We start from the raw sequence: 15444 nt of genomic DNA on the forward strand, positions 1-15444 counted from the left end.
CCGTCGGCAAGGCGATCGATAGCTCGGAATGGAGCGCGCGACATTTCGGAAGGAAGAGAAAGTAGGTGACTCGTGCGCGCCATGCGCCTGCCATGTTTACAGCAGACAAGAAAGAGGTTGAACAGTGTGGGTTTCCGTTGCTCTTGCTGTCTTCAGCAGACAGACACCTTGTCTGCATTGCGTCTGCGCCGGCCTTTGCATCTCCCGCCTGCATGTTTACCGCATCTCTTCACATCACAATGAATTCAGCCGAGTCCAGCCCTTTGATATTGGCAGCCCTGTCCCGTCACTTGCCTTTTGTTCACCGCAAGCTGCAACAGCACACGGCACACTGCACACGGCACACCCAGCAACACCTCGCCGATCCAGACCTCCAACCTGCTCAAGGCCCAGCATCGTGACCAGAACTCGTTGGAGCGCGCCCCCCGCCCCCCGCCCCTGGCTGATCCCAGCACCTTGCAGCGCATGCATTCTTCACAGGCCAGCTCAACTGGGAGTTACCTGCGTAGGGCCCCGCGCCTCCACGATGCCTGCATATGCAAACTTGCCCGCCATCCATCACCTTCCCCGGTCTGCCCTCGCAGCCTGGCCTGATAGCCCAGTGAGTTTGTGCGAGGGATACTGACTGGCCAACGACGGAGCTCTAAGACAGGCGGGGTGGGGGGTGGTCCACCCCCTCTTCGTCATCCACGACGACAATGCTTCGAATATTTGGTCTCCACTGGCGTCCGAATCCGACATGGATATCTCTCCACGGCGACCAGAGTGCGGCCATGGCCATGCCCGCTGGCAGACATATCCGCCGTTTGGCCTTGACGTCTCGTCCCTGCCGCATTCCCCCTCCCTCCCCCCAAGTCTGCAACCAGAGAGCGAAAGCACGATAGTTCCACTGGACGAAATCACTCGGCTTGGACGGATAACGGCCGCAGAACTGCAAGGTATCCGCCCAATTGGCAGTGGCCCCGCAAACACGCCAGTGCGCACAGGCTCCAAAGACCGCCCGTCTGATGGGTACATGTGCCGGTCCCTCGAACGTTACGGGTCTTGCGGGTGTGCCAGGCGATCAGAGCTTTCCAGGCACAAATCCCGATCCAGCAGAATCCCTCCAACGCCCGCTCGACCTCCCTGGCTCTGGCCACCTTGCCCTGCCCCCTAGGCAGACCAGGCCGGTTCCCCAGCAGCCCCAGCCATCCATCGCCTCCTGTCAAACTCTCAGACCCTCTCTTCGCGCCCACATCGCTGCCGCACTGCAAGTACCAAGTATTCGTACGGAGAGGCGGTTCCTGTTCTTTCCATACCTACTTCCAGGGGGCTGCCGGTTCCGCGAAGTCTTCTTGCACAATCTTGCACCTCTGTACTGGATGCACACCCGCATATCTCCCCTTCATCCGCACTTGGCATTCAACTATTCGAGTCGCGCAGGCGGCCGGCTCATCATGGCTAGCTCCCGGTCGATGTCCCGTTCGCGCCCCAGCTCGAGCCGCCTTCGCCCTACACACAGCCTAGCCGAGTCCTCTGCTGTACATGTACATATGTACCTGTTGCGCCTCTCTCTCAAATCATCCATCCTAATGAGCAAACATCACCTGTGGGGAACGGCAAATCCTGTTTCAATCACGACAGACGACGATCGAAACATCCCAATTTCGGATGCACTAGTATCAACGCTTATTCTAATGTCAGCCGATCCGTGTCCGCTGACACCAGGACCATCCTTCCTACTTAAGCTGCCCAGTCCGCGATGCCAACATCAGGCGCACTCGACAAGACCTTGGTCGCCGCCATGCATCATTTGTGGATTCGAGGCCGAAATTATCCCTTAAGCATCCATGACCACAGTAAATGCTCTAGTGGGCTATATCTGCAGGTCGTTATAGCCTAGCAGCCAGGAGAGCCACCCCCTGGCGAAGTGGGCCCCCCCCAATACCATCATCGTTCTGTGGATCGCCCTGCAGCGACTAACGCCCATGTATCTCTGATCTCTTTCACATAAACCTGTTCAAAATTTATGCAGGCGAGGTCGTGCGGCCAGCTTGAGTAACTTTCTTCGTCTCTCGAACAAAGGCGAACAAAATCAAGAATGAGACTACGGGTGGAGTGTCGGTGGATTCCAAGGAGGAATATGTTGAGAACCGCTGTATCACTGACCTTCCCTTTGACATTTATTCCTCGCAGCAGCGCTGTTTCTGTTGTCAAGCATGCGATTCAAAACAAACCTCCTCTTTCGAACCCCAGTCTTCGCAGCAAGAGGATGTAACCCGAAACAAAATGTACCACAGCGCCTCAATGTTTCCTCGGCTGCGAACCGCTGTTGCCGAGGATGCCCGCCCCCTGGCATATTGAAGAGCATTTCTCCGGGTCCTGAACAGCATTCTGTATTCGTTGACCGCCCAGCTTTCATCTAGGTACCTGCTCCGGCACGGCAGACTCCTTTTGGACGTCGATCTCCGCTTCTATCGATGACAAGCGCCTTATTGAGAGTTTGAACCCTGTTGCTCCTTCCCTAAAAACCACGTCTTGTCCACCTCATGTCAAGAAGGGCAATCATGAGTACAGGGCTTGTCGTCAATGCATCACGTCCTCTGGGGATTGAACACCAGGCTCCTGGCAGCCCCCCTTGAATGGGCCCCACCTCCAGGTTCGTGCTGGGATTACGGGTGGTGATCTTAGCTTGTTTTCCTTGCACGCGAATGGACTGATGGGCGACTTGTCAGAGTTGACTCAGCCATGGCGTCGGAGGACATGACGCTGATCAACGACGTGAGCGGACCCAGAGGTCCAAGCGGCTGCGAGCTTGGTTCATGGACGCTGTCGCGCTCAGGGCGGGCGCAAGCTGCTGGCAGTTTGCATATGTCGTGAAAAAACAATTGAGAGACGTGATGGTAAGTAGAAAAACAATATGCCATTGCTAATCTGACTCTTTCAGCGAGATCGGCAAGCGGGTGTGGGTCAGCACACCCCATGGACTGTATTGCGGACCAAGGGGACAAGCATCACTGGCCTTTAAGAGGCTGGTCTGATGAGATCGTGGTTTCCATGCCTGGCAGACTACCTCGTCATCCCACGCTGCTACCTACCAACACGTGCTGTTTGTCTTGACCATCGCGATGGTAGGACAGATCGTCATGATCCCTGTAGCCCAGTTTTCCTGCCAAATGCTAGACTCGGCCGAACCATCACAAGACACAAGGTTGCGATTGCCTAAATATCTCGGGAACCGGAGATCACGTCGTCAGAATCGCCTTACAATGCGCAATGCTGTCCGAGTTCAGAAGCAGGACCCGAGTCATTTCCATACCAGGTAATTGTCCGTTGCCGAAGCTGCAATAGTCAGGCGGTCGCCCGGGGCCTGCATGACGATCTACTTCGGAGGTTTCTGATAGGGCTTCAACTGCGAGATGAAGGTATGGCTGGCATTGCTTTGGCGCATGCGATAGCACATGTTGCAAGTGGCCTCGACTGCTGCTGTCAAAATTCACGCATCGATATTGGCCATGACTGACCCAATGCCAATCTTGTTCGGTCCTCCCCATTTGGGGATCATCAACCAAACGCCTTCCTTTCTGATGCGGCGCAAAGACTCTTCTAGATTTGCGTGTGACCGGGGGTGGGCTGTTCGGCTATCCCAGTCACTTTCGCAGAGGCGGCGGCCAAGCATATTCACATAACTAAATGTGCCGCTGTCGACAGTTTAGCCTGAAGATATTAATTATATGAGATCTCGCCCATCCAGATTCGCCAGGACTCAGCGAAACCTGCCAGACTTTGGGTTTCTACCTGCAGACATCAAGCCCCAAGCGCGGCTGCTGCTCGGCCGAGCCGTTACAGGGAGAGCCGTTCCCCAAGCTGCTAATGTTCCAGGCCTTCACTCCTTGGTTGATTCTCTGCGCTGCTGTCTGTGTGTGGCAGCCCACCAAAATGGGATGGCCTCCGTAATGGCTGCACACCTTGATTCGTTCGACCTGTCGACCAGCCACACACACAGGATGCATTGTTTGGCTGCCAAACTTTGGTACACTAGCAACTAGCTCACCCCTTTCAGAGTTCAGGCCCGGTGGGCTTTTGATTCCTCCAACGCGCCTAATTCCAAGGTCTCGATACCCCTGGTTGGCTCAATGAAATGCTGTTGTGGACCTGGTTGTTTCAAGGCTATAGGTGCTGTGTTAAGTCCACGGCAAATACTCTGAGGCTGGTTGGCAGGCGGACCGTACCCAAACGTCCTCCCTCGGTGAAGAATCAAGACCGGTGACGTCTCCCATTTCCCATGGTGATGGAGCTAGGCGTCCGATGAATTATGCAGAATGAAACAACTCGAGTGACCGAGTTGCATCATATAACGGCCCAGAACCAGCCCGGGCGAGCCCCGTGGCATTCTGAGGACCACATCAGGAGAGCGACAGCAAGACGGGGTTCATGACATCTTGCCCTACCTCGTGAAGGTACTTCTCTTCTCCTAAGGCTGAAGTCCGCCGCACAAGGGCGCATCCAACCTTTCCCGTCCGCCCTCTGCTCTCTCATTCTACCGTTCCCTTCATCTCCCAGGCTAGTGGGTTATACGGTGATGTGCCTGTAAGCCCATGAACGCAAGTCACTGCACAAGGACAGGAAGTCTGGTGGCTGGCTCGTCATCGCGGTAGCTCGCAACCTCGATGCATGCTAGTGTATACACCAGTTGTGCATGCAACCTGATCGAGAGCTGCGCGCGGCAGAGGCGACTCGGTGCACAGAGCGTAGACTGCCCTTGCATCATCGATCAGCCTTGGCAGAAAGGAGGATCTTCAGTCTCAGGTCGCTCTCCGTTGCTCACGAAGATCCATAGCCTCAGGTCGACGGCGGTGTATCCGGTCCGAAGGCGAAGCTTTTGGAATGCTACGCTTAATTGTCGGGCAGACAGGCCGGACCCCCCTCTGCTGGCGACCTCGTTGTTATGATGGCGCAGATGCTGGGCTGGTGTGTCTTCACATGTGGGCATTAGATGGTGTCGGTATAGGAGAGGGTTTCTGCTGGGGGCTTTACAGGGCCCTGCTGCCTTCCTGGTTATGGTTCTCCCAAGCACGCCTCGTGGCCTTTTGTCTCACTGACACATGGCTCAGCGGACCTGCGCTCGGTAGTTGAGCCGTATCGTGTCTCGGTTTGGGCAGAAGACCAGACAGTCTTGGGGATCGCTTCAAGACCCGAGTCGCTGCGTGACGAATGTCCGGCTGGAGAGCCCAACGAACGACACCGCTCTTCGGCTCAACGCTTCAGCTCCTCTCAACAGCATCGGAAAATTACCATCGATAAGCGACGATGGGAGGGAAACAGCAGCGTTTGCACATCCAGAGCCATAGCGGCCGCACTCTCCCTGGTATTTTGCCCTGAATGCAAGCGGGCCCGGGGGGGGGGGGGGCGATCACACTTTGCAGAGATGCGACTGGCGGCTCAGCACCCAGTTGTCATCTCCTGCATGCCATATCATATCACCAAGCAGTGGCCCAACTGCCGCATACGAGAGGGACCTGCCCCCCCAAGAAGAAAGGACGCTGCATGCGTCTACAGTACTGTATGTACACCAGGGCTCAGGTTCGAGGCGATCTTGGTCAGACGGCGACAACTTCCGCGGCCGGCGAAGACAGGGTCAGGCCCGCGAGTCTATGCCCTGATCCCAGACGACGGCGGCTCCCTCTTCCTGGCCCTACGTGAGGCCATCTCTCTCATCTCTTGTATGGTAAGGAGGCGGCGGATGGCTACCGAGAGGGGGAAGGGCAGAGTTGCATCGAATCTGGGGGTTTTCTCCGACCGGCACCATGCCTCTGTAAGTGGAGTGTCCAAGCCTGTCCTGGGTTCGTCGCCAACATACGGGAGGGACGTTTTGGGGTTGGCCACCCTTCATCAGTGTCGTTCGCGAATCGCCATGCTACTGTACTGCACAGTGTGGTGCAGCGCTGTTCCTGGGAGGTGGCGAGTCTCCTACGAGGTTTTGATCGGGGTCCTCCTGGCTCCTCTGGACGCTTCCAAGGCGCGAGTATCTTCAAGAGGAAGGTCGTGAAAGACCTGGTGCGCATCACGATGATTCAAGCAGGGATACCCCTTCCTATATTTCTGAAGCTCGTTTTATGGTCATCGATACCTCGCCAATGTTTCTACCTCGACTCTGCAGAATATGTGGACGGTCGTGGACTCTAATCTTCCGGTACTTGTCACCGGGGAACGGAAACGGGTTGCGAGCTCCAGGACCGCCCCCATACGCAAGGACTCATCCCTGACTCAACACACGGCACAACACACGGCCCAACATATTTGATTACCGTCTCGTTCGCGACCCTGGATGGCTGATTGCCCGGAGTACGGAGCCGAGCCAGAGGAACGCACGTCCGTGGTTCTGTTGACCCAAGGGAAGGTTCGGTACGGTACAGCCTGCATCCGCTTTCTGCAAGCAGCTCGTTCTGACCATTATCTCTCTTTCGAGTACGGACACCTGGCCTGAAGCTATCGGGAGAGAAGGGCCCAGCTACGCCTATTGCGGTTGCCGTCAAGATCCTCCTGGTCCTGTTGCGTCCAAGAATCGATTGGGGCGGCTGGTCGAGACCTGCGGCAGCTGCCACGCTGATTCGTAGGATGAAGGAGGGTGTCATCGAACGGGCGGCGAGCCTCCACCACCATCGAATCAAGCCTGCCCTTGCCCCCTCCTCCCCCTCCACAGGCCGCTCAGGGTTGTGCCATTCGGGAGGCCCACCGGCAGACAGTCATTGCTTGCGCCCCTGCGCAGGCGGGGTGCGAGAGCCACGGCTGCTACCCATCAGGTACGTAGGGAGTGTGCATGTGCTCGAGACAGGACAGACTTGGGAATCACACCGGTCCTGCGCAGAACGGAGCGTTCCCGGATCACAGAATCGTACGAGGACACACCACAGAACAACGCATTCAGGGGGAGGGGCGAGGGGGAGACGTGGAAGGGGTGGAGAGCGGGGATTGAGCCTGTTTTCTTTTGAGTGCCGCCCTCGGTTCACCTGCGACCTGACGGCAGCGTGTTCCATTCCCCGTATTCCGGTTTGCGTAAAGGGTCGGTCAGTCAGTGGTGGTGCGCATATCTCGGTGGCCAAGGTCATTGAGCCATGGCGAACAGCACAAGGTCGTCAGCTTCCCCGTCACTGTCGTCCTCGACGTCGGCCAGGGCCATCTGGACAAAGTTCCTGACCCAGGCTGCGTCCTGCGGATTCATCTCGTCGGCCCCATCTCCGTGTCTGACGGGGATGCGGCGAGGCATGTTTCCTCCCGCGCGTTCTTGGGCCCCGTTCGGTCGAGGACCAGCGCGCACACCGGCGCCTCTGTTGTTGCCACGTCCAGGTCCATGCCCATTTCCACGCCCCCCGCGAGCTTGGTTCGCGCCGTGATGGCCGCCTCGACCGCGGCCTGGCGGCGGCGGCGGCGCCTGAGGTGCAGGAGGAGGGACGGCGACGCGCGGTTGGGGGTCTCCGCCGATGCGCAGGACGAGAGGGCCTTCGCGCGCCACAGCGCCCGGGACGTTGTCTCGTGGGGCCTGGTCATTGGCCTCCCGCCCATCGTCACTGTCGCTGTCGCTTTCGTCATGGCCGTCTGGGTCGTCGTCAAGGACTGGCGGTACGTCAACGTCGTCTGGTAGAACAGCAGCAGGCGGTTGCACGGCAGCCTGGTCACCACCGGCGCCGCCTGCAAAACCGTAGCCGACGTCGTCTCCGTCACCCTCCTCGAGTTCCCACAGGCGCATGTAGCACGAGGTGCGCTTCCCGCCCGGCTGCTCATTGAAGTGCTGGTACGGGTTGGCGGGGTCGAGCCAGGCCGAGCACAGGTAGCAAAAGTGCGAGTTGCACCGGAAGCAGATCATGTGGTTGCAGCCATGGGTTTTCTGCGCTGGGGCAGCGCAGGTGGGACAGGGCGTAGAGTGCAGCTTGAGGTAGTCTATTGAGGCCTGCTCCTCGGCGGAGAGCTCGCCCGTGTCGCGTGGAGGCATGCACGAGACGAACTCGCCGTGCCAGGACTGGCAGCACCGGCTGCAAAAAGCGAAGCCGCACTCCTCGCAGATAGACAGCAGATCGGCGGGGTCATATGCGGCTTTCTTCTTCTTCTTCTTCTTTTTCTTCTGCTTCGTGGTGGCGCCGCCGTCGGCTTCCGCGTCGGCGTCGGCGTCGTCCGAGTCGTCAGACGCCTCACCCAGCTCGAGACCGGAAGGCTTCTTGTGCTTCTTGGAGCGGGCGGCGCCTTCGCACCAGGAGCGAGGGCAATAGATGGTGTTCTTGTCCGACTCGAGCTCCGTCTTGTACATGAGGGTAACGTAGCGGGTGACGAGCTCCTGGGAGAGGCCCATCTGGAGGAGCTCGCTCGGGCTGATGAAGGTCTTCACCCTTTTCTTCTTCTTGGCGGCGGCGGTGCGTGCGGCAGCAGGACCGCCAGCAGGACCGCCAGCAGGACGATCAGCGGCAGCAGCGCGGTCTTTGGCACAGCTGGGGGCGAGGCATCGCACGGTGGCGAGGTCGCCCTCGGTGATGGCGGTGGCGTAAAAGTCCAGGAGGCAGGCGGCGCAGAAGACGTGACGACAGTCGAGCATCTGGTGGCAGACGGCGCCTTTTTTGGGCTCTGCGCAATGTTAGCAGTCGTGATTCACTACCCCGTCCAGAGCACTGTCACACGCTGGCGAGATCAGGTCGGCAGCAGGAAGACGGGCATGTACACCAAGTGCAGTGACATCTGAATTATAAAAATTCGCGCATGGGAGGGGAGAGGGGGCATCCTCACCGAGACAGATGCCGCAGTCGAACGTCTCGCGCGCGAAGGCAGCGCGGCGGGCCTGAATGTCGTAGTCGAGAATGGCGAGCTTGTGCGAGGGGTCGATGCGGAGCGTGCCGGCGGCGTCAATCATCTGGAAGACAGCGTCAGCGGCCTGCTGGACGTGGTCGATGTAGTCAAAGGCGACCAGGTTGCGGCCGGCATCGGCCCACATACGGGGCCCGTCGCGCTCGAGCTTCTCGACCGTCTCCGGGGTCAGCCAGGGCGGCGTCGTGGTGATGGCGACGGCGGGGGGCTGCTCGGCGGGGTAGCCCGGCGGCAGGGCGATGCGCAGGAGGACGGCGGGCAGATGGACGAGCTCGTGCGAGTCGACGGGGCCGTCGCCGGTCTGGGCGGTCGCAGCAGTGGCGGCGGAGGTGGTGGCATCCTGGGTGGTGAGAGGGTTGGCCGGGTCCGAGGCGGCGGGGAAGAGCACGGTGACGGGGTTGGCGGGATGGACGGGGAGCTCGAGAGAGAACTCGAGGCTCGTCGGCGTGGCGGGGGCGGGCATGTGTTTCTGAATCTCGGGGAAGATGGCCTCGAGGGTTTCGAGCTCGATGTAGCGCTCGTCGGCGCCATGGTCATCGTCCATGGTGGTGGTGGTGTTGGTGTTGATGTGGCGTCTGGGGCGGCGAGATCATAACGAGGCTGTCGTCTGGATATGCATAGATGAAGAGATGTACTGTAATGCAGATGCAGATGCAGATGCAGATGCGAATGAGTTGTTTGCGCGTGAAGGCAGTGGTAGTCAAATCATGAGCGAAGCGTTGTGTTGTCTGTGCTGAGGTGATGATGAGTTGAGGTGGATGTACTGAGTAGTCATGTACCAGCAGTGAGGCACTGAGCAGTCATGTACCAGCAGTGATGCACTGAGTAGTCATGTACCAAGTAGTGGCGTTGAGGCGAGATTCGTCGGTCGGGTCGACAACCCACACTCACGCAGCCAGGGTTCGAAAAGGCGCCCAATGGCTCGTTCTGGCTGCCCTGAGATGGAATCGAGAATCTCGGAGCGGCGAGATGGCGGTCGATCGTGTCATCCTGTTCTATACCTTTCGCTCCCTTCTCTGCGCCGCCCTTTGCTTCCAGACGGCGTGCTCCAGAAAGTGGTGGCGGACAAGAGGTCGTGGGATGACTCTTTCGCCGCCTCGCCGAGAGCACGATGAGGCCTGAGCAGGGCCTCAGCACCTGCCTCAGTACCTGCCACCGTACCTGACGTCTTACCTACCGGGCAGCACCTGCCAGTAGCCCCACGAGGGAGCACCTGCCCGGTAGCACAGCGAGGGAGGTGCTGACGCCTGGAAGCCACGAATGGTGTGCGATTATGTCAGCATCTCCAGTCGTTCCTGACCTCCCCACACCCAGAACCAGACCCAGACCCTGGGAAGGTGCCACTGGCGTCACATGTCTCGTCTCGAGGCCAAAGACGCCAAAGACGCCCAAGACTCGACATCGTGGCCTCGACCCTCGACCACCACCGCCACGCCTGCCTCCCATTGACCGTCCAACTCTCCTCTGCCTAAGCTACCGTCCTCCATTCGGAGAGGGGTTGATCGTTAGGCCTCTGATCATAGGCCTCCGACCGCCGACACACCCCGTCGCTCCCTCTCTACCCACAGGGCTGCCGCTGCTGCCGCCGCCGCCGCCACGACCATGGATGACACGCGACCCCTCGCCTCGCTGTCCCTGACCCACGTCTACTATGTATGCCGTGCCCTCTCCGCTTCGTGCAGGCCCCTCTGCCCCCTCTGCAGACCTTTTTCCTGCAGCTCTGTACGAACCGCGTGAAGCTGACGCGCCGCACCGTAGGACCCCTCCGACCCCCTCTCCCTCGTCTGCGCCTGGCTCGCCCTCCTGCCGCAGGCCCTCTGCATCGTCTACGCGACCCTGGCCTTTGCCTCGCGCGAGGCCGAGGTCGCCCTCATGTTCGCCGGCCAGCTCGCCTGCGAAGCCGTCAACTTTGCCCTGAAGCGCCTCATCAAGGAGGACCGCCCCCGCCGCATCCACGGCAAGGGCTACGGCATGCCCTCGTCCCACGCCCAGTTCGTCGCCTTCTGGGCCCTCTACCTCGTCCTCTTCCTCTTTGTCCGCCACCGCGGGCCGCCCGCTCGACAGACCGCGACAGACGACAGCAACAACAACAGCCGCAACAGCAGCAGCCCGCCCTACCGCTCGCGCGCCCTGTCCCGCGTCGAACGCGCCGTCGCCGCCCTCGTCGCCGTCGCCACCGCCGCCGCCGTCGCCTGGAGCAGGGTCTACCTCGGCTACCACACGACGAAGCAGGTCCTCATCGGCCTCGCCGCCGGCGCCGCCTGCGCCGTCGCCTGGTTCGCCGCCACAACCCACGCCCGCGACGTCGGCCTCCTCGCCTGGGTCCTGCGGTGGCCCGTTGTGCGCTGGTTCCGCGTCCGCGACCTGCTGCTCGAGGAGGACTTTTGCCAGGCCGGCTGGGAGCGCTGGGAGGAGAAGCGCCTGCGTGAGGACGACGCGCTGGTCCGCCAGGAGAAGGCCAAGAAGAGGTGAGGGCGATCGAGTCGAAACTGGAGAAAGAACCCCCCCCAAAGAATAGAAAACATGCACGACCGAGCAACGTATGGAGTTGCAATCCACCGTGCCGCCATAATCATCACCGACTGCACATGTTCATGCTGAGCCCGTCTTGCATTCAAGAAAGGTACCTAGAAATATGCAGAGGCCATGCTCTAGCCCATCCTCAGTGGAAAATCCCCAACCCCTCTCTTGCCGACTTTTCGTGTCCGTCTCTTACTCGCTCGGTCACAAACACACTCACACACACACGCCTGAAATACCAACTTCACCAAACCCAGCGTCGACCGTCCCAGTCATATAGGTATCAGATTTCTGCCGTCACAGAAGGAGAGTGTAAAAACAAGACGGCCCACGCCGTCTACGAAAAAAAAGGGCCATATATGTGTCATGAAATGTTCTCTCCTCTCCCACAAACTCCTTGCCAATGTAATCAACACAGCACACCATCTCTGTCTCTTACGCCCTCATACTAGCCCGCACGCTTGCCCACTAGATCCAGTCGGGCTTGTGCAGCAGGTCGCAGTTGCAGTTGGGCTTGTAGCACCTCTCCTTGCCGGCCCGTTGTGGGCTGGCCATGCGCTTCGGTGTGTCAAAGCCCACACCCTTCGGGCTCGTGATGCGCGATTTGGGGCTGTACGGCGTGTACACGGCCGAATTGAGTGTCGGGCCCGAGTCGCGCGCCGCCGACGAGCCGATGAGTGTCGACTTGCCGTCATAGTTGTCGGTGGCAGCCGCGTTCAGCGGGCTCGGCCGCTTGGATGCGTCCTTCTCTCGCTCCAGCGGGCAGCCGAGCACGTGAATCTCTTCGCTATCCCGGAAGTAGCGAGAGTCGAGAGCTGGTGCGTCCTCGGCGTTGGAGAAACGTAAGCCGATCTGCACCGTGGCATGGGAGTGCATGGAGGAATCGCGGCGGTGGCGGACACCGCCAGCGTGAACTAGTGGTGGGGGCACGAGCGACTGCATGTCATCGTCGTTGTCAATGAACTTCTCACCACGGGGCGTCGTTGCGTTGGGCGAGTATGTTGTCGCGGGAAGAAGGGTGAAGGACCGTGCGCCGCTGCTGTCGCGAGGGAAAAGCGAGTAGGTAGACTTGCGGATCTGGTCCTTGATGACCTGGAGTGTGGATGCGGGCGGTGTCGGCTCGACGATCGTCGGGCCAGACGGGATGGTCGGGGTCCGCAGAGCAGGCAGGCGAGGGGCGTTGCGGCTGTCATAGGTTGGTGTGCCGGTCGGACTCTCGATGCGCTCTTCCTCCGTCTTACCATACGCCACGCTGCTGTCCAGGCGCTCAGGCGCCCGTGATCGAGATGGCGAGCCGGCGTTCGAATTGTAATCGTAATCACCTGGCCAAACTCGGATGCCTTCCTTGAGCTTCCTGCGGTCTTTTTCGCACTGCTCACGGGCACCGATCGTGGCGAGGCAATTGGCGCGGAGGAACAGATGCAAGCCACCTGTGAGAAGACCGGACAGGTTGGCGACGACGGAGGCGATCATGGAAAGATTCAGGGGCTGCGAGCCGGCAGTCCGAAGATCGTTGAATACGATGGTATAGAAGAAGGGAATCATGAAGACCTGTGCGCTTGTAAGAATCGCGTGTTATCCAGGTGGCAAACGGAACAACAAACATACGGTAGAGATGATGGCCATGGTCAAGTAGTAGACCATCCTTGAGGCCGCCACACGCTCAGACTCCTCGATCTGGCAGTTGTTGTGCAGCCGCCAGGCAATGATGACAGTGCAGACGAGGAGCGTCGCGGCAATGATGATGAGGAGGATGAAGACGCCAGCCTTCCAGCGCTGGACAAACCAGAACAAGGAGCCAAAGCAAAAGTTGGGAGGACGAATGAAAAGCGTGACGACAAAGGTCATAAGCAGTAGGGTGCCAACAATGGCAAGGCAACCAGCGACAGTCCATTTGCCCCGACCTGCGAACGGCTGCTGTCGTAATGCCCGTGAGGTGACCTCGAGGCCAAAGACAAATTGAATATAAGGGACGATGAAAACCGCTGAAGAGAGTATTAGCAAACAGATTGCATGACGACGGTGAGTGTATCGACGGACCAGGCAACATCATCTGAGAAGTAGTGGTACAGCCCAGGATCAACATGGACTTGAGACCTGTCGACTGTGCGACGGCGAATGTAATGCCCTGGACGATAATGCCGACGGACAAGACGAGGGGAAACGTCTCTGCTGGCGCGACGAAGGTGAACCCGCAGGCCCTGGCGAACGTTAGCTTGACAAGACCTCCCATGGCTCTGCCATGGATGCCCACGCACAAGAACTTGAATCTCGGATCCTTCCGCTTCTTCGTGGCGTAGCTGTGCCAGATGATGCCGACGGCGGTGGCGAAGGCGGCGACGACATTGAAGGCGGCGAGGATGATGACAGACGTGCGGATAGACTTGGCGGCGGCGAATCGAAACTCGTTGATGAGGGCGGCCTGGGAGGTGTCGTTGTTCTGGCCGGCGAAGGAGTTGGACGAGCCGCCATTCGTGTTGCCGATGCCATTAGCACTGCCGTCGTCCCGCGCCCAGAGGTCGTTATGGGGATTCATCCAGCCCCAGGAGTCCATATTGGCGAAGACGGCAGGCTGTCGATATTAAAAGAGCGTAGGCGACCAGCCGCGACGAAGCCAAATATCAGTTGGTAGCGGAAACCATCCAAGCCATGAACGTTGCGTTGTCGTGTGGGAACGCCTGTGTCTGGTAGATTGGCGTGGCGGAGAGAAAATAAAGGGAGATGACGGGAAGGAAATTGAACGAGTGGATGGAGGATGGGATGAGAGAGGAGAAGAATCAAGCTGTGACGAGCGAGGGCCAGGCCATAGTCAAGAGCGAGGGAACACTGAGAAAACGGCGGACCTGGAGGACGGGACCATGGATGGGACGAAACAGACCCTGAACCGCCGCTAGGCCTGGCTTGGGGCCTATGAATAGCGAGAGCGGCAGACGCTGCTCTGGGGACGGGGTACCGAGCCGTGTCTACAAGGTCAACGTACAGGCGGCGATACCAAGTACCTCACGGTTGTGTGTGGCGGGCTGATGCTGAGGCGCGGGGAGAACGGGTACAGAGGCACACAGAGACCCAGGCACAGGCCCCGCGATCTGGATTGGGCCCCACGCGGACGAGAGGCGAGCCGGCTCGTTAGCCAAACCGCCACACGATCCGGGCATGAGAGGCTGTCGAGGTGAAGCCCGGGGCCACGGCAGCACTGCGATTGGACCACGGAGCTGTACGTGGTGTGTGGGCGGCGTGTAGGCTGACAGGCACAGCAGGCTCTAGTGCGGGAGTCTGGCCTTCTGACGTGCAGATGCTTGGTTCACGAGCCGGGGGCCGAGTCCTTGTTCGAGGGCGTCATTTCGTTGACGGCAACCGACAAAGACGCCATGGTACGCTGACAGGGCTTCCTGACAGCCAGCCCACAAGACCGACTGGGCACGACAGGGAGGGCGAGTGGGATGTTGCAGGGCACCACCTCTCGATGAAGCCGGGTTTCTGTTCGAGCCCCTCTACACCAAAGGTTTGTCGAGCGACCAAGTGGGCGTGCGAGCGAGCAAGCGAGGGAGAGAGCTGAGCAGCAGACAAAGAGCCGGGAAGAGGCATTGACGTGGCGAGAGGCTCTGACGCAGTGATGGAACACGTTGAAGTTTCGTCGTGTCGATGGCCCCTGTTGTTCTGGTTGTACCCAGTCGAACTGGACGAGGTGAGGTTGGGACAAAGCAAAGCGCTAAGCCTGAATGAGCCTAGGGTCGTGACTGCCGAGGCGTGGATCAAACCTACCTCGTGCCCCTTGCCCCTTGCCCCTTCCCCCCACTCCGCCTTCTCCCGTACCCTACCTTACGTAGTGGTCCGTTGCTCTTACCTGACGTGTGGCTTTCACTCGCTCACTTACCTTCAACTTACCTGATAAGGTACGGTACCTTACTCAAGAGAGAAAGGGCAGAGGAAGTCGCTCCGGACGATACATGACGGGGCCAGCCTATCACTGCTTCAGAGCTCTGCCACATCCACCCATGGCGGCGGCGTCGCCTGCCTCAGGATTTGTCTTCACGAATCAACTGATGCTGCTGGTTGGTCTCTTCATCTGGCTACAACCTTTGGCTCGCCAGCTCT

At 59.3% G+C, this 15444-nt stretch overlaps 3 protein-coding genes across 3 annotated transcripts; 1 reads left to right on the top strand and 2 right to left on the bottom strand.

The window, feature by feature from the left end:
- Positions 1 to 7084: 7084 nt before the first annotated feature.
- On the bottom strand, positions 7085 to 9373 carry ITT1 (translation termination inhibitor protein itt1; the record flags this gene model as incomplete). The annotated part of the gene is made up of 3 exons (XM_028636487.1): positions 7085 to 8592; positions 8638 to 8703; positions 8752 to 9373. The coding sequence occupies 3 exons, from the start codon at positions 9371 to 9373 to the stop codon at positions 7085 to 7087; spliced, it is 2196 nt and encodes a 731-aa protein (XP_028491321.1).
- Positions 9374 to 10089: 716 nt separating this feature from the next.
- On the top strand, positions 10090 to 11301 carry D7B24_002276 (uncharacterized protein; the record flags this gene model as incomplete). Its single annotated transcript, XM_028636488.1, has 4 exons — positions 10090 to 10094; positions 10156 to 10326; positions 10398 to 10482; positions 10588 to 11301. The coding sequence occupies 4 exons, from the start codon at positions 10090 to 10092 to the stop codon at positions 11299 to 11301; spliced, it is 975 nt and encodes a 324-aa protein (XP_028491322.1).
- Positions 11302 to 11817: 516 nt separating this feature from the next.
- Positions 11818 to 13903, bottom strand: D7B24_002277 (uncharacterized protein; the record flags this gene model as incomplete). Its single annotated transcript, XM_028636489.1, has 3 exons — positions 11818 to 12900; positions 12958 to 13334; positions 13390 to 13903. 3 exons carry the CDS (start codon positions 13901 to 13903, stop codon positions 11818 to 11820), a joined length of 1974 nt encoding a protein of 657 aa, XP_028491323.1.
- Between the last annotated feature and the right edge of the window lie 1541 nt (positions 13904 to 15444).

The sequence above is a fragment of the Verticillium nonalfalfae genome (genome assembly GCF_003724135.2).
Source record: "Verticillium nonalfalfae strain VnAa140/NRRL 66861 chromosome Unknown scaffold_153, whole genome shotgun sequence".
NCBI lineage: Eukaryota > Fungi > Ascomycota > Sordariomycetes > Glomerellales > Plectosphaerellaceae > Verticillium > Verticillium nonalfalfae.